We start from the raw sequence: 21,058 nt of genomic DNA on the forward strand, positions 1-21,058 counted from the left end.
TTGTTAAATTTCCACCTTTATAATATTGTAAAGCGCTGTGGAATTAGTTGGTGCTATATAATTCCTAATAATATAAAGAATATGGGCTGGACCTGCCTAAGTCAAGATGGGAGATACCATAAAGGGTAGTTGACAATGAGAGGGCTGATGCTGTTGGACTTTTAGATCAAGACAGCCAAGCTACTAATAGCCAACCACCCTGACATTGTGGTGGTTGACAAGGAGCAGAAGACTGCAGTGGTGGTAGATGGGACAATGCCCAGTGGCTATAATATCAGGAAGAAGGAACATGAGAAGGTGGACAAATAACAAGAAATGAAAGAATTGCAAAAAAGGAGGTGGAAAGTGAAGGCAGTGGTGATAGGAGCACTTGGGACTGTGACCCCCCAAGTTGCGAGAGTGGCTTCAGCAGCTTCCAGATGGGACATCTAAGATCGCTGTCTAGACTCCCAGTCCTCTTGTACACTAATACACAAAACATATACCATCCAGAGGTTTTTTGTTTTTTTTGCCATCGCTTGTCATCTTACAAAAAACTAAAAAAATGTTAAGTGAGAAGCAAAAGATCTGTGTGGTTTACTGGCTAAAAAAATGTGTGGTTTACCGGCTAAAAGATTTGTTTGAGTACCTGATTGAAAAATACTAAGCCAACTGTGACCTGAAAATTGTATATTGTATTTTCCATTTAGTTATTTGCTATGTCTGTTATTCAAAATGTTGGTGTTTTAAAAATTGGAAACAATTTGAAAAGTAAATCCATTAAACATTCCTTGTCTTCAAATGAACTTTACGCACACTGTTTACAGTTAAAACAAAACTTTTTTTTTTATATGGTAGCTTTTAATCACAACAAAATCTGTCCACAAACATATACCATTTAAAACTTCTTAAATGCAAGATACTGTGTTAAAAAATATAATCACATACATTTTGTGTATATGTTGCAGCTCTAATATGTTTAGCTATAAAGGGTTTTAAAACTACTTTTATGACTTTTCTTGATCAAAAATTAGTTATTAGAATACATTTGTATACCTAGATGTACACTAGGAAGTTTGTTACATATTCTGTGTATGGTAATTTACAATTTTCTGATTGTTAAGCACATTTGCTCATACACTCAAGCAATTCCATTCTTATGGCTATGCGGACATGCCAACCCAGTGGAATTATCCTTATGTAACGTGCTATTATAGGAGGGCGTAAGAAGTTTTGCACTGTTGAAGAGCGATCTGAGTTTCCATAAAATACCTAGAATAAAAAAAAATCCTAGTTATCATGTGACGAGAAAAAGTTTACCACTACATACACCATCATTAAACATATCCATTTAAATGTAGAAAGTATCTTATCTTGGTTAAATTGAATATTTGTTTCCCAACAAATTGCCGAGTTGAACATATGATTTGTATACCCCTTCCCTTGAAATTATTTACTCTGTCACCGATGAGACTATCTTCTTTGCAGATGTGACCACTGGGATTATCATCTTCCCCAAAATGTCACTCATATTGAACATAATTTACGCAATGGGTATATAATTAGATTATATAACCCAGTAAATTCTAATGAGTGTCCCAATTGTAAAACAAATATATAGAAATGTTGACCTCCAACATAAAAAAAGGTTTGTAATTGTTATTGTGTGTGTTGGTGTTATATAGGTTAACACAGGTTTTACACATCTACTTTTATTAGAATCAATATCCTTAATCATGCATATAGTCTGAAATAATTGTTATATGTCGCTTACCCGATTATTTCCTGTTTGATCTTTATAGTAAACCCAATTTAAAGTCTCATCCAATCGATATTGAACACTGTATTTTGTCGTCCACTCATCTATGTCACATCTTCCTTGTGTCATAATGCCAGAAATAACCTTCACATCTCTCAGGTCTATCTGTAGCCATTGTCCATTGTCTTGGATTTTAGCTAGCCATGCACATCTATTGGCATTTAAAAAAAAAAAAGACAAAATTGCAATTGTGTGTAATAAAGATCAGAAGATCTTGCATATAATAATAATAATAAAAATACTTTTTGCTGGAAGTAAATAATATACCAATGAGAATCTGTATATAGCATAAGTGCATAGAAAACTGCAACATACAATTACTATTTTGACCTATATCTACGAGGCAGCCCATTTCCAGGTCTGTCTATCTCTTGTACAGTTTATAAGCTCCAGATTAGAGTTATTTTTTGTTTGTTTCTTTTTCTTTTTTCAAATTAGCAATGCATTTTATAAGGTTAAAAATTTTTATGGTCATCTATAAAGAAATATGCTGTGAGCTTAAAAAAAATGCAGTGCTTTTTCTATTAAGAACATTCTTTGACATTCTCATTCCATGGCAAAGAATGAATTAACTTACCCAAAGCCTTGTCCATTAAGCCTTGCTTTGTTGGGAGTCCATGATGAGTACCATCCTGAATACTGGTCCTGGCTAGCAGATGTTAACTGCTCTGCACTTATGGCTCCAGATTCAAAACCAACAGCTTTATGATATGGACATTCTAAAAAACATTTTTATATTCTTTATTAATTAATAATTTGCTTACAAAGATCATAAAAAGTAGATAACATTTCTCATCAAATAAAGCAAGCAAATCCTGGCATTATGTGCCCATTCACATACAGAGAATCCATCATAGCATTAGTCTATCTCATATCTTCTATGCTGTCTACGTTTTGAGAGAAGGAATCTCCCCTAATTTCCAGAAGACTCTGATAAATGATTTGGACACCTTTAAGAGATGATGGACCAAGGATTTTTAGTGAAAGAGATGTACTGTGAAACAAGAACACCTCTGGCCTAAATGGAGGTGCCTCCCTCAAGATCATCTCCAGCTCCACATGGATCACAAGCCAATAAGGAGCAATCATTGGAAAGGACTACCAAATATATAAAGTCCAGCCAACCATTCCCCAGCATCATTAACACTCTGTGAAATTATGTTAAAGACATCCAGCCAGAAGCAGTTAATTGTGTTTGTTAACAATATGGGTTGTTTCTTGGCCTGACATGCGGACACCCCTGCAAGACTCTTGAAGGAAGCAATACAGGTGCATCTATGTTTGTGGCTGCAGCTCTCCTGAGATGGTGTATGGATGAGCAAATGTGCCTTCCCTGTGTATGTCTCTCCGGGAATGTCAGACTTGATGCTCTTCTTCCAAAGATTCTCTGTTCTATGTCTCAAGTCAAGAATTACATGGCTGTCAAGATTGAAAGAAGTGCTTGAGAGGTGAAGGCAGAGATCCATACTTTATTCCTGTTTTATATTTAAGGAGCTATTTTATTGCAGCTCACATGTCATGCATTTCACAATTCCACTGGGTGGAAGTGCCTAATCCTCAATTTAAGGTCTTTGGATCCCTTATTGAGACCAGAATATATAATAAATTAAACAAAACATCTTTAACATTTTGTAAATACCATAAATCATGATATACCATAGTACTCAATATTTCTAAAAATAAAAACCTCGGGGGCGGGGCCTGACTGCCGTATTGAATGGCAGCACATGGAGTGAGCACCGTGCAAATACTCCTAATCTTGCAAATTAGTACTGCTACGTGCTTGAATAAACTATGCCTCATGTGCTAGGGACAACATACACAAAGCAAAGCTGACATCTGAAGCTTTTAGACGAGCAGTTCACACTTTATAAGCCTCTGCAGCCTACCTAAGGATGCAGGCGAGGGAGAAGTGGCCGATCTCCCCAGTGGTATTGCGACTGTTCTTGCGGACGACGGAAAGGCAAATATCCCCCCCCCACCACCAGTGAGGGAAATCCCGGCACCTGCTACTCGGCTCTACTTACCTAATCCTGGAGGGGCTGTGACCTTATTAACGTCTCAACTGCACAAGATCTGCAATACCGCTCCTGTCAACATTATGGACATCGCACGTTGCACCAACACACAGGGCCTGCTGGAGACCAGTTGGGCACAGCTCTATGCAATCTTTGCCCAATTCTGGTTGAAGTTGTACAGTAAGCAATGTCAAGTCAAAGGAGACAAGACGGCAAAGCATCACAACACTCACCTGCGGAAGTCCAGTGTACTGCGTCTGCAGCTGTCAGACAGAATGCCATCACTCTGCCCGAAACAGCCAAAGAAGAAGAAGTCACAACCCTCAGATACATGTCTGCCTCCCTGGTTCCCCACTACCCACAACCACTCTCCTGGGCTTGGGGCTTTAACGGAACTACCCTTCACTCGGAAGAGGAAACATTAGAGATGTGCTGAATGCCTCAAAGCAAAAATCCTGCACCATAAGCCAAACAGGGTCTCGAAGCCATCAAGAAGATTCCAGTAGAACTACTTTTCGGCAACTGTACACCTACCCTCATGTGGGCACCAAGGCTTGATTCTAAGTTACTCACAGCCGAGCAGTTGCATTCTCTCTCAGATGTGGTGTCCCAGCATTCAACGCTAAGGAAGACTCTTATGTTTCATGTATTTTGGACTCAAGGCTAGCCTGCCCAAGGGGCCTCCTGGAGGTACTTTCCCTACCAGTGATCTCCGTGCCTTCCACTTACTTATTTACTTACAGTGAGGGGAAAAAGTATTTGATACCCTGCTGATTTTGAAAGTTTGTCCACTGACAAAGAAATGACCAGTTTATAATTTTAATGATAGGTTAGGATAGCCTTATGCCTATCCCACGCATGCTTAAACTCCTTTACTGTGTTAACCTTTACCACTTCAGCTGGAAGGCTATTCCATGCATCCACTACCCTCTCAGTAAAGTAATACTTCCTGATATTATTTTTAGACCTTTGTCCCTCTAATTTAAGACTGTTGTGGTAGTTTTTCTTCTTTTGAATATAGTCTCCTCCTTTACTGTGTTGATTCCCTTTATGTATTTAAATGTTTCTATCATATCCCCCCTGTCTCGTCTTTCCTCCAAGCTATACATGTTAAGTTCCTTTAACCTTTTATCCTGCAATCCATGAACTCTGAACTCTCTCTAAAGTATCAATATCCTTCTGGAGATACATTCTCCAGTACTGTGTACAATACTCCAAGTGAGGTCTCACTAGTGTTGTGTACAATGGCATGAGCACTTCCGTCTTTCTACTGCTAATACCTCTCCCTATACAACCAAGCATTCTGCTAGCATTTCCTGCTGCTCTATTACATTGTCTGCCTACCTTTAAGTCATCAGAAATAATTATGCCTAAATCACTTTCCTCAGATCTCTAGGTTAGGACTCTATCAAATATTATGTACTCTGTCCTTGGGTTTTTACATCCAAGTTGCATTATCTTGCACTTATCCACATTAAATTTCAGTTGCCACATCTCTGACCATTTTTCTAGTTTACCTAAATCATTTGCCATTTGGCTTATCCCTCCTGGAACATCAACCCTGCTACATATCTTAGTATCATCAGCAAATAGACATATCTTACCATCAAGACCTTCTGCAATATCACTAATAAATATATTAAAGAGAATGGGTCCAAGTACAGATCCCTGAGATACCCCACTGGTGACAAACCCATGCTTCAAATATACAGGGAGTGCAGAATTATTAGGCAAATGAGTATTTTGACCACATCATCCTCTTTATGCATGTTGTCTTACTCCAAGCTGTATAGGCTCGAAAGCCTACTACCAATTAAGCATATTAGGTGATGTGCATCTCTGTAATGAGAAGGGGTGTGGTCTAATGATATCAACACCCTATATCAGGTGTGCATAATTATTAGGCAACTTCCTTTCCTTTGGCAAAATGGGTCAAAAGAAGGACTTGACAGGCTCAGAAAAGTAAAAAATAGTGAGATATCTTGCAGAGGGATGCAGCACTCTTAAAATTGCAAAGCTTCTGAAGCGTGATCATCGAACAATCAAGCGTTTCATTCAAAATAGTCAACAGGGTCGCAAGAAGCGTGTGGAGAAACCAAGGTGCAAAATAACTGCCCATGAACTGAGAAAAGTCAAGCGTGCAGCTGCCAAGATGCCACTTGCCACCAGTTTGGCCATATTTCAGAGCTGCAACATCACTGAAGTGCCCAAAAGCACAAGGTGTGCAATACTCAGAGACATGGCCAAGGTAAGAATGGCTGAAAGACGACCACCACTGAACAAGACACACAAGCTGAAACGTCAAGACTGGGCCAAGAAATATCTCAAGACTGATTTTTCTAAGGTTTTATGGACTGATGAAATGAGAGTGAGTCTTGATGGGCCAGATGGATGGATTGGTAAAGGGCAGAGAGCTCCAGTCCGACTCAGACGCCAGCAAGGTGGAGGTGGAGTACTGGTTTTGGCTGGTATCATCAAAGATGAGCTTGTGGGGCCTTTTCGGGTTGAGGATGGAGTCAAGCTCAACTCCCAGTCCTACTGCCAGTTTCTGGAAGACACCTTCTTCAAGCAGTGGTACAGGAAGAAGTCTGCATCCTTCAAGAAAAACATGATTTTCATGCAGGACAATGCTCCATCACACGCGTCCAAGTACTCCACAGCGTGGCTGGCAAGAAAGGGTATAAAAGAAGAAAATCTAATGACATGGCCTCCTTGTTCACCTGATCCGAACCCCATTGAGAACCTGTGGTCCATCATCAAATGTAAGATTTACAAGGAAGGAAAACAGTACACCTCTCTGAACAGTGTCTGGGAGGCTGTGGTTGCTGCTGCACGCAATGTTGATGGTGAACAGATCAAAACACTGACAGAATCCATGGATGGCAGGCTTTTGAGTGTCCTTGCAAAGAAAGGTGGCTATATTGGTCACTGATTTGTTTTTGTTATGTTTTTGAATGTCAGAAATGTATATTTGTGAATGTTGAGATGTTATATTGGTTTCACTGGTAAAAATAAATAATTGAAATGGGTATATATTTGTTTTTTGTTAAGTTGCCTAATAATTATGCACAGTAATAGTCACCTGCACACACAGATATCCCCCTAAAATAGCTATAACTAAAACAAACTAAAAACTACTTCCAAAAATATTCAGCTTTGATATTAATGAGTTTTTTGGGTTCATTGAGAACATGGTTGTTGTTCAATAATAAAATTAATCCTCAAAAATACAACTTGCCTAATAATTCTGCACTCCCTGTACTTCACTGACTACAACCCTCTGTTGCTTGTCACTCAGCCACTGCCTTACCCATTCAACAATATTGGAATCCAAACTTAAAGATTGCAGTTTATTGATGTCTTCTTTCTTTTCTTTGCCTTATTATATTTCTTTAAAAGTGCAGTATACCTAGCGTTTTATGTTCCATCAACTATGCTTCACTTATATGTATATGCCGTCATGTTATTATATGATTGTCTGTTAACCCCTGCACGCCAGAAATAAAAAAAGTTAAAAAAATATTTTACAAATGAAAACCTCATACCACAAAACCAAACTTAATTAAAAAATAAAAGAAAATATATATATTTTTAAATCTATGTATTGCCACCGATAAAGGGTTAATATGTACTTAATATAACCATTTAGACCAGTTTAGAGTTCTCTTTTTCAGGCTGGCTGCTAATAGTGCTCTTGGTTTATTACCTAGACTAAAATGTGGCTGTTTGAATTTGAGGAGCATTAAACTAGTTTTAGCAATTTCCAAAGCCTGTATATCACTCCAAAGCTTTAATATTTCCCTGAGTGTTGTTTTAGAAGTTTTCTTCTTGTTAGCAAAGGTTGCCTGGTGAGTTTTTGGTTAAGTTCTACATAGGCCCAATGCATTTTCTCTTTTAGCAGGATGCATGTTTTATGATCATGCCTTATGCGCTAACCAACATGTGGGAATAGGCACAGTCAGGTCCATAGTCAAGTCAAACTAGGGATTTATTTTATTTTTATTTTTTAAATCGTTTTTATTAAGATTTTTTAATACAAAAGACAGGACAAATATGACATAAAAAAAAAATATATATATATATTTGTAACATGGTTAACCAATGAGTAGATATCGAAAGTGGGAGCATCCCAAAGAGGTAAGCCCATTTCGGGATTATATAGGCTTTAATAGTGTTGATCCTTCCCCACCAGGAGATTTCATGTACTCTCCATTCTTTTAGTAGAGCGTTAGTTTCTTTTAACAATTTCAAAAAATTAGTTTCCATAGTCCTTTTTGTATCTGAAGATATAATCACCCCAAGATAAGGAAACTCTTTTTTTGTCCATTTAAAATCAAACTCTTTCTTTAACATTGTTAAATTATCCCTTTGTATATTAGTAGACAGAGCTATTGTTTTATTCATATTCAGACTATAATTTGAGACAGTACTATAATTGTCAAATTCTTGCATTAGGTATGGGAGCGAAACGTGAGGCTCTGTTATAGAAATTAGGATATCATCTGCGTACAGACATATTTTCCATTCATCATTGCTTGGACCCATTCCTCTAATCTCCTTATTTTGTCTAATATTATTCGCTAAAGGCTCTATCGATAATACATATAGAAGGGGGGAAAGAGGACACCCCTGCCTTGTCCCATTATTTATACTGAACCATTCTGAACAGATATCACGGGTTACTATGCGGGACGACGGGTTCGAATATATAGCCCCAACTGCATCCATAAACCGCCCCTCAAAACCAAATTGAGAAAGAGTTCTCCTCAGGAACCCCCACCCGACCCTGTCGAAGGCTTTTTCTGCATCCACCGACAGGGTCAGGAGGGGGGTTCCCTCAGCCTGCGCCCAGTCCAACAAATTCAGGACCCTACGCGTATTGTTAAATGAGTGCCTACCTAGCATGAATCCTATCCTGTCCTGGTGGATAAGTGATGGCAATACTGTTTTTAAACGATCCGCTAAAATTGCGGCATAAAGTTTAATGTCAACATTGACCAACGAAATAGGGCGATAATTGCTCACTTCATATGAGATTTTACCTTGTTTTAAAATTGATATGAGCCCTTAATAGATCTACAGAAGCAGATCCCTTAGTCGCCAGTTCATTAAAGGTGTTCGTTAATAGAGGGAGAAGTTGTTTTTTAAAGACCTTATAGAACAAATTCGTATACCCATCCGGACCTGGAGCTTTCCTGTTAACCAGCTTTTCAATAGCTAATTCAACTTCATTCTGAGATATAGTCCCGTTAAGTCTCAATTTTTGCTCAGGGGACACTTTCATCAGATTAGATTTTTCCAAATATTTCTCGATCCCATCCATATCAGGTGACTTATTCAAATTGTATAAATTCTCGTAGAATGACCTAAATTTCTTAGCTATTTCGTCTGGTTTGTAGACAAAGTTTTTACCATCTCCCAATTTGGATATTTTATGTTCAGCCCTTTTTTTCTTTAATTTGTTAGTTAACATTGAGTCAGCGTGATTACTCTTGTAGTAATAACTAATATTAAGTTTTTTTAGATTACGTTCTATCCTTATTTTAAGCTGTGCGTTTATCTTTTCTTGGCATATTTTAATAGCAGATGTTCTCCCTTCGGAAAAAGATTGCTTATTAGCTTTAGCGAGGTTATAGAATTCTATATAAAGGTCTGACAAAGTCTTATCTACATTCTTTTTTTGATGACTTGCTAATTTTATCCAGTATCCCCTGATGACAACTTTAAAGGAGCACCATAGGCATTCTTTAGATATATCCTCAGATGAATTCTCCTTAATAAAATAATCCATAAGTTTCTCTATATGATCTACATTAGTTTTATCCTTTAATAGATAGTCTGCCAATCTCCATATCGTGGGGGGTCTTCGAGTTCCCACCATATCTGCAATTACCATATCATGGTCTGACCATGTATTTTCAACGATAGAGATTGTAGACATCGTCTGGATTAAATTTAGATTACCCATAATCATGTCTATCCTCGCCGATGAATTATGAGGGATGGATCTATGGGTCGTATTCTTTTCATTAGGATGGAATAGTCTCCAACAGTCATACAATTCTGCTTTCTTTAGCACTCTATTTAATGATGCTGCCTGTCTTTTCAGGGATTTGTCTATTTTTTGATTTTTAGCTAATTGTTTATCCATTAAAGTATCACAAATACAGTTAAAGTCCCCCGCAATCATAACTATACCCTTTTTTACTTGCTCCACCATATCTAGAATTTTGAGCAATGTTTTAATTGGATCCTTATTGGGTAAATATACATTATCCAAAGTATAATCTATCCCATTCAATTGACCAACCAGTATAATAAACCTCCCGTTTGGGTCTAAATAATTAAAGCAACAGTCAAAGTTAACTTCTCTGGAAAAAATTATTGAGACACCGCATTTTTTTTCCCCTTGTATAGAGGCAGAAAAAATCAAAGGATAACTTTTATACAACCAAAGTTTCTTCGATTCCGCCATCCAGTGGGTTTCCTGAATAAACCCTATTTGTATACGTTGTTGAACAAGGGTATTATATAAATAGCCTCGTTTAATAGGGGAATTGAGACCTTGAGCATTAATAGTTAAAACTCTAACCATATTTCAGCCTAATCTTCTTTCTCATGCTCCCTGACCATATAAGCGAAATGTCCGACCGGTTACACAGATTACATGACTGACAAAACAACATAAAAACATATATATTTACATAGAAACCTGGAATACAAAAAAGTATTCCATATACTGGGAATCCCATAGAGTCCCACAGGGAGGGGTATATAGATTCGGAGTATCTTATTAAGAGAGAGAGCGAAGGGAAGAAAAAATTGTAATAGTAGGCCCATATAGCATTAATTTTAAGAAACATTATAGTTCTCTATATCGTTTCGTCTATAACTTATTGTTATTCCCAACATCATAAAGAAAATTTTATGGATCAGATCTTCCCTATGTCCACTCTATACATATGAGATTAATTGTAACGAGAAAAACTAAAGATACTGAATGTTGCAATTAATTACAGTGTCATAGTTAATGATATGTCCACTCTATACATATGAGATTAATTATAACAAGAAAAACTAAAGATACTGAATGTGCAATTCATTACGGTGTCGTAGTTAGTAATAATAGAGAGTGGTTTACCTAAAGGTCCTAAGTCCTAATTCAGGGGTCTAGGCCCATATTTCATTTTATGCATAAAACACAGTGAAAAGCCAGAGATACTAAAAGTATTATATACTGTCATCAACAATCCCTTATATCCTTAAGTACGTAAAAAAAAAACAAAAAAAAAACCGAACCCGTGTATCATTAACTTTTTTAAAGAACATTATATTAATCCTAATCGATTGGTGTTTTACTTATTAATTTTCCCATTTACCTCTTGAGTGTTTTGTGGATAAACTCTACTTAGTTCTATTATATAGGTGTGAGATTAATTGTATCATAATTATTAAAGCCACTATCTATGAACTGACTTAATGTGTCTAGGTTACTACTGGTAATAAGTGAGTTAATTAATACTTTTAAGTCCTAGTGCAAAATCCAAAGCCAATATATCACTATAAGTGCATAATACTGTGATAACACTAGACTAATAAAACTGAAAATATTATATAATATCTCAAGTTAGTGGGATGACCCCTCATTAACTAGATGATGATTGGGAGGCTGCATGTCATTGTCTGTAAGCCAGGCTTGGGCAGTCTCCGGTGTCTTGAAGGACTTCCATAGATCTTTATAGCAAATTATTAAAGCTGATTGCGAGTTCCATTTAAACTTTAAGTTGTATTTCTTCAGGGTTGGGAAAATCATAGAGAATAGGTTTCTTCTTTGCCTCGTTGTAAAAGAGACATCTGTGAGAACTCTTATGTCTTTATATTTTTCATCAATTATCGTTGTCCTTCTAGCTGCTTGGAGAATCTGTATCTTAAATTCATACGTAGTGAACGCCACAATTACTTCTCGCGGATATAATTGATTCTGTTTTCTATATGAGAGACGATGGTAACGTAACATCTTAGAGTCTTGCTGTGTAATAGAAATTCCCAGGCATTCAATATATTTTATTAAAAAGTCCTGTAGTTGAGCATCTGATATTTCCTCTGGTATATTTCTAAATCTCAAGTTCGATCTTCTTGATCTATCTTCTAGATCACATATTTTATCTTCCAGATCTTTCAGTTTCATTGTCATCTTAGTTTGGATCTCATTTACTTTTTGTAGTTGAAATTCTAAAGCCTCTTCCTTTTCTTCTATTTTCTGGATACGATCATTTATCATGGCTAAATCTGTTTTTAAGTCTAAAAATTTATTATTCAGCTCCATTTTGATATCATTAGAGATGTCTTCCAAACATTTCTTTAGAAAAATAGGGGTAACATCCCCTTTATCTGAGATCTTAGTGGGGGAGGATAAAGCCCCTATATGTAACGGTTCCAGAGAGGATTGTTCCACACCTTCCATGTTATCTTGTGGTACAAAAAAAGCGGAAAGTCTCTTTTCATGTTTCTGACCTTTTTTATCTGACCTGGTTGAGGTTTTGTCTGGAATTTTTTTAGTTGACATTTCTCCGTAATAGGTAGATATAGATTCCAAAAATATTGAGGTTTTCAAAATGACACTATTAGAATAAGATAGTTTAGAGGTTAAAGATGTGTCTGAGTCTCTTCAGTAGATTTCTTCGCTGGGAGTATATATTTTTAGAGTAGAACTATGTATTTTTGTCTCTTCAATGAATTTATATATTTTCAAAGTCAATATAATACAGAGAATTAGTTTGAGACTTAAAAGGATATCTATGTCTCTGTATCTCTGCAGTAGGTCTCTTCAATAAGGACGTATATTTCCCAGCACATATAGTAATTTAACCTGTGGTGTCCTGGTGTATGTTGGTTTCCAAAGTAGCTAAATTGATTTGAATTAATTTAAAGCGTTAATAAGGTATCTTCAATAAGAACTTATCTTTTCAACGTGGCTATATTAGCATAAATTAGAGTGGAGCTCAGGGAGATCTCTCCGTTTCTGCGTTAATAAGATATCTTCAAGAAGAACTTGTCTTTTCAACGTGGCTATATTAGCATAGATTAAAGTGGAGCTCAGGGAGATATCTCCGTTTCTGCAGTAGGTCACTTCAATAGGAGCATATATTTCATATATTTCAAATGTTTTCAATATTTTCATAAAACATATAGAGGTTTAGCGAATAGTCCCCTAATTGTTGACACCTCTAAGTTTATAATCGGGGGTAACTTTATAACATAGTCAGAAATATTTACTCTCTCCTCTCCCCCTTCCTCTCTTTTCGTTTGCCTCCAGAGATTATGATGTCCGTGATATACTTTTGCGGAGAAAAAGGGGAACCCCCTTTTATTTTTATTTATTTATTTATTTTTTTCCCCCCTGTCTGTTCACTTTCTGTTAACTTTCCCGTTGTCCTGCCCCTTAGGGGCAACGTTGCACCAGTAGCTTTGCACCCTGATCCTCTTGAAAGGCTTTGGTGGTTTGGCCGTGGTTTGACCGTTTGACCGTTATTATCCCTGGCGTTATTATCCCTGGTGTCAAAGTGTCTTAATCTCACACTATAGTGGGGAAACAATCTGGTGCAATCTGGTGCAATCCGATGTATATGCTCCAGTAGGACATAATCTCACCACATCTTCCAGGCTCTTATTGTCTGCTTATGTTGTGTCCATACGAGCATGTTCGAAATCTCTCCTCCGTCTCTCAGTGTCTCTCAGTGTATCTCGGCTCCACGCGGTGATGGCGACCTCAACCTCTCCTCACCTCTCATCTCCGATCTCCGATCGTAAACCCTCCCCACCCGGCGTGAGCGTCATCACGTCATCACTAGGGATTTAACTAGGGATTTAATTCCTCTTGTAAGTTTTACACAATTACAGGGTTGGTTCTCAAACGTTAAATGAGTCTCCATGAGCCAGGTCCCCTGAATGGGAAAGGGTTCACTAAGGGTACGAGTTATAGGAGCATTATAGGAGCAATTGTGGCTTTCTCTGGGTGCAGCAAGGAAATGGAAAAGGGCAATTCTAGAATATGAGTTGTATACCACCATGTGTAATCGATACCTGAAGTATGGAGAAAGTTCCACAAAGTCATGGAGTTGCATGAGTTCTTTAAGTACTTTGGCTAGTGTTTATCTCTGTATAAGCGTGTCTGCCAAGATTGTTTTAGCTGAAGATAGGTCTAAACTGGATCAAGTAAAAAGTAGCTATTCACTCCTATTATAACTTCCCCAAACATTGAAATGTTAATCATTGTCAGGATTTCCTCTAAGAATTTTACTTGTTTTTTGTGAGGTCCATATATGTTAACTAATGTGTAGGATTGTAGATATCTACCCTCTCTATCACTTTATTTACCAGGGAAAAATGGAAAAAAAAAAAAAAAAACACCCCTCTTTTTATACGATTGCTAAGGAAGTGAAAATCTATAGGAAAGTGAACTATAGTTACATTTTGGAAGTGGGTCTTTTGGAAGAAGTCAATTTGAGCGTGAGCTCGAGTAGCTTCTTTCAGAGCCAATCGCTTTTTATGTGGTGAGTTAGCCCTTTGGCATTAAATGATACAATAGTTTGCTGTCTTGTGGTGAAAAAGAGAAGTTATACTAAGCATAGCTAGTGTATTGCTAGACTGGACCGGCTCCCATAAGTGGTATAGCCACTGCTTCTTTATGGAGAGCATCCATGAGTGGTGGTGGTGCACATGCTAGATTCCACGAGTAAAAACATCACCTTATTAAAAAGTGACCCCTCCACGGACCGGAGAGATGATCACTCGGGACGTTGACTGCAAGATACACATAACGGGACTCTATGGGACTACTACCCCTGCACGGTGACCCCCTCACTCACAAAGGGCATTGCAGTTGCACACTTACCGCAAGATAGTGGACACTATCAGACCGGAGTGCATTGACTTTTTGGTTACGTTACTTTATTATTTTCTTGTTTGAATGTTTGAATGTTTTAATTTTAACGGGGTAATCCAGGACGCAGAGCCGTTCCTACCCGCAGATCCCACTTACCAACCCCCCATATTTCTCTCTGGGCAGAACACATGGCACACGATATTGATATTGTTTATCTAAGGTGCTGTCCAAAGACACAGAACTAGCCATAGGCAACACTTTAGGGGGAGAGGCTATTAACCCACGGCTGACTGACCCTGAGCTGCTTAGCTACGCAGCTCTACAAATATTACCACTACAACTCGGTAATTTTGTCGGCAGATGCCGAATAGGTCCTTACTAGTTTCGTGAGGTCAGACTCACTTCATCAGAGGCTGACATCTGTACGGAGTCTCTGTGTTTAAATAGCCAGCCAAATCTCTGCGGTTGTGTATTAACTCCTTGTGGTACAGATGAATATGAGTATATTTTTTTCGCGTGGGATTTATGGTACAAATTAACAAACATCAATTGAAGTCAGAGAAAATGATATAATAATTCAGAGTATCAATTAAAATAATGTAAGCATGATTTGACATATTATGGATAAAACAAAGTGTTCCAATTGTTCCAATAATAAAGTAACCTTACAGAGTAGTAATATTAATACATTGGTACATATAAAAATAGAGTAAAATGGTACACGTGAAAAAAGTACATGATTGTAGAATTACATGCATGTTTTTAAGATCCATGGGAGTTCGCAGCACTCTACAGGCCAGGATTATGTACAGCCACAAATGGGCATTGGTTAGTCGCAAAAGCAGAGTCTGTCTCGGCCATAGGCCTCCCTCCATGCTAGGCCACACATAGCAGCATTAAAATTGGCTAGGCTAGCCTAGCCTGATACTTACCACAGCTGGCCAAGCTGGCACACAGAGCAATTTTTTACGCTCCATTATCTTACTTTGCTTTAATTTCTTACCCACGTGACTTGAGTAATTTTCTTACACCACAGTTAGCTACAGTTGTAATGCAGGGAGCCCCATTTTGTCAAGCATGTATAGCTGATGCCGAAGGCAAGTGGCATAATATATCCAGTGTTAATCCGAGCTTGTTATATTATATTTCTCTTAACAATGCTTAACTCCTACCTAGCATATACCATGCATCAAGCAATACGTTACTCTTCTTTAAACTCGTAATCACTCAGATCTAATGTTCAAACCCACAGTTAAGCTTGATTTCTCATACCTATAAAATGAGCGATTTCCTCATATGACATGACAAAGTATCTTGATGTATGTTCATACTATGACTGCCACAGCTGTCATGGCATCTCAAGCCTATATGTCTACCGTTAACATGTTTCCTATCTTGATTATAAAAACAAAAAACTGTGCTATGTATTTCAATGCCATTCTTATGTTAATGTATGTTTACTTATTTGCACCAGCTACTGTGGCAGTGCAAACATGATTGTTCACGCTATGCACAAATAAAATAAAGAATTAAAAAAAAAAAAAAAAAGTGACCCCTTACCACACTACTGCTAAGATATGCTTCGAGTATAAGTGTAGAGTGTGAAATAAAAAAAGAATGGGTGGGGGGGGCTTCCCTCAAAACTAGGCGAGACATCAGTGTTTACCTGTCTGGGCAACAAAAATCAGGGCAGAGCAATAAACCCCTTGTTACTATGGGGTATTAACATAGAGGGTCTTATTATAATACAGAAATAATAGAACTTAGCAATGGATAAAGATTGAACACAATTGCAAAACTTCAGTGTAGGCAGTTTTGTGAAAGTACATACTGCTTCACAGAGCCCTGCAGACTTGGATAGGTGTAATCCTCCAGCAGGATGGCCACAACTGACGGGTCAATCAAGTGACCGGGATGGTAGACGAGTGTCCTGGGTTAGATCGGGGCTTGAAGGTGGGGATCTTGGAGAGGTCCATGTATTGAAGACGAGTGTTGTTGGCTTCCCTCGTCAATATAAGATCCAGGCTGTGCATGCTGACCTCCAACTCCTGTGGGCTCCGTGCCCTGTAGGTTGTCCCTTGGTGCGTAAAGAGGAGTAGTCTGGGAACTCCCCAGCTGTAGGTATTTTCCTTGAATTGCAAGTATGGCAGTAGCGGTTCAGCAATCTCTGCCAAATTAGGGTAGACCTTGTGAGGTCTGGAAACAGTTGGAGCGAGGAGCCCTTGAACTGGATCAGTTTTTCCTCTCACTGCAGACTGGAGTAAGCTTTATCTTGCATAGTTTGGAATTGGAAGATAAGGTCTGCTGTGGCTGCAGTTGGAGCATTATATGGCCTTGGTAGGTGAAACATGCCATCTAATTTAACAGATCTTGCCTGTTTCGGCAGGAGCAGGGCCGAGAAAAGCTGCCAAATCGAGTCAGGGATGCCCCTCAGTTTAATGTAGTGGCTTCTCCTTTGGTCTTCTAGGGTTTCAACACGTGATTCTGTGCCTCTCTGGGCTAGTTGAGTTTCCTCCAGCTTTTGCTCCATGATGGTTAGCCTGGAGTCCTGAGTGCTAGTGGTGGCCTCCAGTGCTGAGAGCCCAGTAAGTGCACAATCTACCGCCGCTTTAAAGTGCGAGATATCGGCTGTGATATTAGTGCGTAATTCAGCCAACATAGATTGGAGCATTGCCTTTGTAATAGGCTCTTTGTCCTCAATTGGTATGGGTCGCTCCCTTGGTGCTGTCTCACCCGAGGCTCCCTCTTCTAGGTCAATATCGAAGTCCACAGAGCAGTAGGATGAGCCGCCATAGTGCTTTTGGTTTTTTAGTTTTGCGGCCCATGGTAGTGTGTGCGCCGATCTGAGGTATGTTTCCCAGCACGTTTAACCTGGTTTTGAGGCAGTTTTTGGACTCTTTGCAAGTCTTCACTATGGAGCTCTCTAGACATGCGCCTGTTATGGTCTGTTGCTAGCTGCGCCTCCCATAAATTTCATTTTTAGTTCTTCTTGGAAGAGTCTCTCTGAGAAGGTTCATTCAAAGCATATGCCTTGATACTGTCCATGTTAAATCAACTGAATTCCTTTTTTTTTTTTTAAATCACTTGAATGGTTGGACCGTATTCAAAGGTATGTCAACCTAATTGCATTGTTAAAAGAGCAATACTGTAAGTGCAAACAGACTTAGAGATAAATAACATGTTCAAGAGAGTCTTATTGCAGGTTAATTCATAGCCAAAGACTATTTTGCTGGAGATCGTCATTCATTGTTCCCTGCAACATGCATGTTCTTAATGTGTACATTCATCCCACTGTTCTAAGAGGCAGATGCTCACTGAGGTGCTAATCTGCTTTTAAGTTGGCCTTTTTTTTGTGGTGGAAGATTAAATGCTTATGTGTTAGTTTGATTAGAAGGGTGCACGTGACAACTGATGGCAGCAGGATTCTGAGGAAAACTAAAAATAACACAAATACTGTATGCATCTTTAGTCTAGTGAAATAAAATCTGATACTAAGGGGGTGGGGCCTGATCAGCAAGATGGCCGATTGTGCTTTTTTGTAGTGCCTGACCACTTGTGCAATAAACAAGGGAAAACCGCTTCAAAATCTTGTACCTTAAGCATCCCGAGCAGCAAACAGATTGCCGTCATAGCCAAGCACAAATCCCTAAGCCCAATCCAGAGTAACCTGCTGACTAGCAGCTGTGATTATCTCCATGGCTTACTGGTGCTGGCGTGCATGCCAGGGTGAGAGGCAGCTGATCTCCAGCGGGTCTGCACGCATACAACTACAGCTTTCACAGAGCCCTTTTACCACCCCTTTGGACTGGCGGGGGTCATCCCGGTCCCCACTGGTCGGTTTACCTCTTCACACGCAACAAACAAGTAATGCTGGTGGCCTTAAAAGCAGTGTGGTGCAACCAAAATGGCTGCCATGTTGGAACTTTCTCACAGTCGAATGAGCCTGGAGGGTCAAGAATGGAGAGACTTCTTCCTAGCGAAATTTGATGCCATCTGTGAATGGTTTTGGCAACGGATTGCGAGCAAATCCCTTACCCCCCCTGCCGGGGACCCACTTGTTGAAATCTCCACTTCGCCTTCCATATACTAGGAGGACATCACAGAAGTCAGTGCACGATCCTACCACATTGGCACGCGGGATCCATGGACATAAGGCGCAGACTCCTGCTCAGGCCTGGATCCGAAGACATGTGGCACTGATGGTCTGTGGTTTGAGAAGCACTCAGCAGTGGGGCATTCCAGGTCCGTTGACGGGGAGACGGGATGCTGTTTCTGAAAGGGGGAAGAAAGTTTTACCACGGCCCATCTGAGGTATTGGGTGAACAGATTAATTGGCTAGCTGGTGCCCTGATGATCTATTCTTTTTCCTTCTGCTGTTTTACTTGTATTTTAATTATTCCTGCAAAGCTACTCACCCAATATATTACTATGTACTAGTATCATAATTGTGGCTGCCTTTATTTTTTACTCATCACCCAGTGGTACCTGTATTCTCATGATAACTAGCGTGGTTAACCCTACATCCTGTCATTTCATGTTCTATTGACATATCTTTTCTCATTTTTTTTTTTCTAAATACCTGTCCCCTAACCCTGTTAGACACTACTAATCCAAGCATGGCTTAAATGTACATAGGCTGTGCCTTCTAATTAGCAATTAGTATTGTGCTTGTACAGCTACGAATGGATTGCCTACCATACTCCCTACTCATCCTCACCTGGCAATCTCCCAGTGTTTGGTGCCATGCCTAGAAAAGTCTTCTCAGAACACTCTTGCGCCTTGTTTTTTGCTATGCCTAGAAAATACCTTACATTCCAGCCTGTGTTCAGCTGAATATGTCTAGCCTGTTATCAAGCATGTTTTATTTTACTAAAGCACTATCAGTTAGAGTAGACAGATCACTGCAGGATGATTCCTTACTGTTATATGTACCATTCCGTTTACTGACCAGCCTGATTTTACTTAAAAAAAAAAAATTGTGCAGTTATTTCATATACCATGTCAAAGTTATACCTTGTCTGTTACTTGAATTGCTTGCGAATACTGTTGTGGTATTGCAAGCCTGTTTTTAATTGCATGCACTGCAAAAATAAAGAATTATATAAAATAAAATCTGATACTAGATAATCTGGAAAATATACATAGTTTGATTCAAGACATTTAACATTGGTTTATGAAAACACTATTTTACATAATTGGCAAAAAATAATGGATATAAAAATGGCTGTGTAGGCAGCTTACAAGCTGGGAGAAAGATGTATGTAAAAAAAAAAAAAATTAGAGCTGGTTAAATACTTATGAATAAATTTTTAACAAGATAAATGTAATTTTTCACATTATTAAAAAGGCTAAGATAAAAGGCTATATAGTTGTTTACATCATTAAAAATGATACCATATATGCTATAGTTCGATGTAATAGTTATGCTGCATAACTAATAGGGGCATAATCTGCACTTTTTGTCAAACTTTTTGTCAAACTGTACGAGAGTGATTTGACTAAAACTGGGCCTCTGTTTAGTACCTAGAGGCTCTAACCTTTTTAGGCCAATTTAATGTTGCAGAATTTACATTTCAACATTATCAATTTTAACTCTATCCAACTTGCAAACCTGTGGACTAGGCAAGCAGTAAAGATGGGAAGACAAAAGCACGGTTTGGGCAAATAAATTTGTCCGGGTGGACCAAAATTCAACCATGTGACGTTTCACTTCAGACAACTGCTCTTCACGCAATTGTTTTGGGGAAACCAATTGAAAACCGGGAAAACAAAATTAAGTCAAAATTGGCCAGTGTACTGCAAAATATATACCAAATAAAACTATTACATATATTTTTCAATACACTAATAGGAACACTTTCCTGCTATGCAAGTGAGAAGTGACCAACAATGGGGGGTGGGGAGAGGGGTGGTGAAGGGGAGGGAAAGAGGAGCAGTAAAACATTTTTTTTAAATTCTATATGATATATTGATGAAATATATAATATATAAATACAGATTTTTTTTCTGCTCCCTTTTGCCCCTCTATTGGTCACTTCTCATTTGATCTGTGAGTAAAATCAACCATTTAGTGGCTGTTCCCTAGGAATACCTTGTCTTTTTTTTCCAATTATCTCTTTTTCTGGTGCCTTGGGCGGAACTCCAAATCTTGAAACAAATAAAACTTGTTGTCCATTGTTTCGTCCATATTGTGCTTCTGAGTTGCGAATTTTGGACGACCCGCCAATCGCCCAAAATGCAGACAAATTGTAGTTCATTTGAAACCAAAGTATATCACCTGTTTCTATCTTCTGAACCCCTCTCTGGACTTATCATTATTGGGTGAGGGCTGAATTAAAATGAAATGATATCTGCTTC

At 38.5% G+C, this 21,058-nt stretch overlaps 1 protein-coding gene across 1 annotated transcript in view; it reads right to left on the reverse strand.

The window, feature by feature from the left end:
- Positions 1 to 588: 588 nt before the first annotated feature.
- Positions 589 to 21,058, reverse strand: part of RS1 (retinoschisin 1) — a 43,892-nt gene continuing 23,422 nt past the window's right edge. The window contains exons 5-7 of the mRNA XM_063444296.1: positions 2,376 to 2,517; positions 1,754 to 1,949; positions 589 to 1,251 (exon numbers count right to left, since the gene is read on the reverse strand). Coding sequence (XP_063300366.1) covers positions 1,099 to 1,251; positions 1,754 to 1,949; positions 2,376 to 2,517 — 491 coding nt within the window. The 3' untranslated portion in view covers positions 589 to 1,098. The remainder of the gene's footprint in view (positions 1,252 to 1,753; positions 1,950 to 2,375; positions 2,518 to 21,058) is intronic.

Source organism: Pelobates fuscus, chromosome 1 (genome assembly GCF_036172605.1).
Source record: "Pelobates fuscus isolate aPelFus1 chromosome 1, aPelFus1.pri, whole genome shotgun sequence".
Classification (NCBI taxonomy): Eukaryota; Metazoa; Chordata; class Amphibia; order Anura; family Pelobatidae; genus Pelobates; species Pelobates fuscus.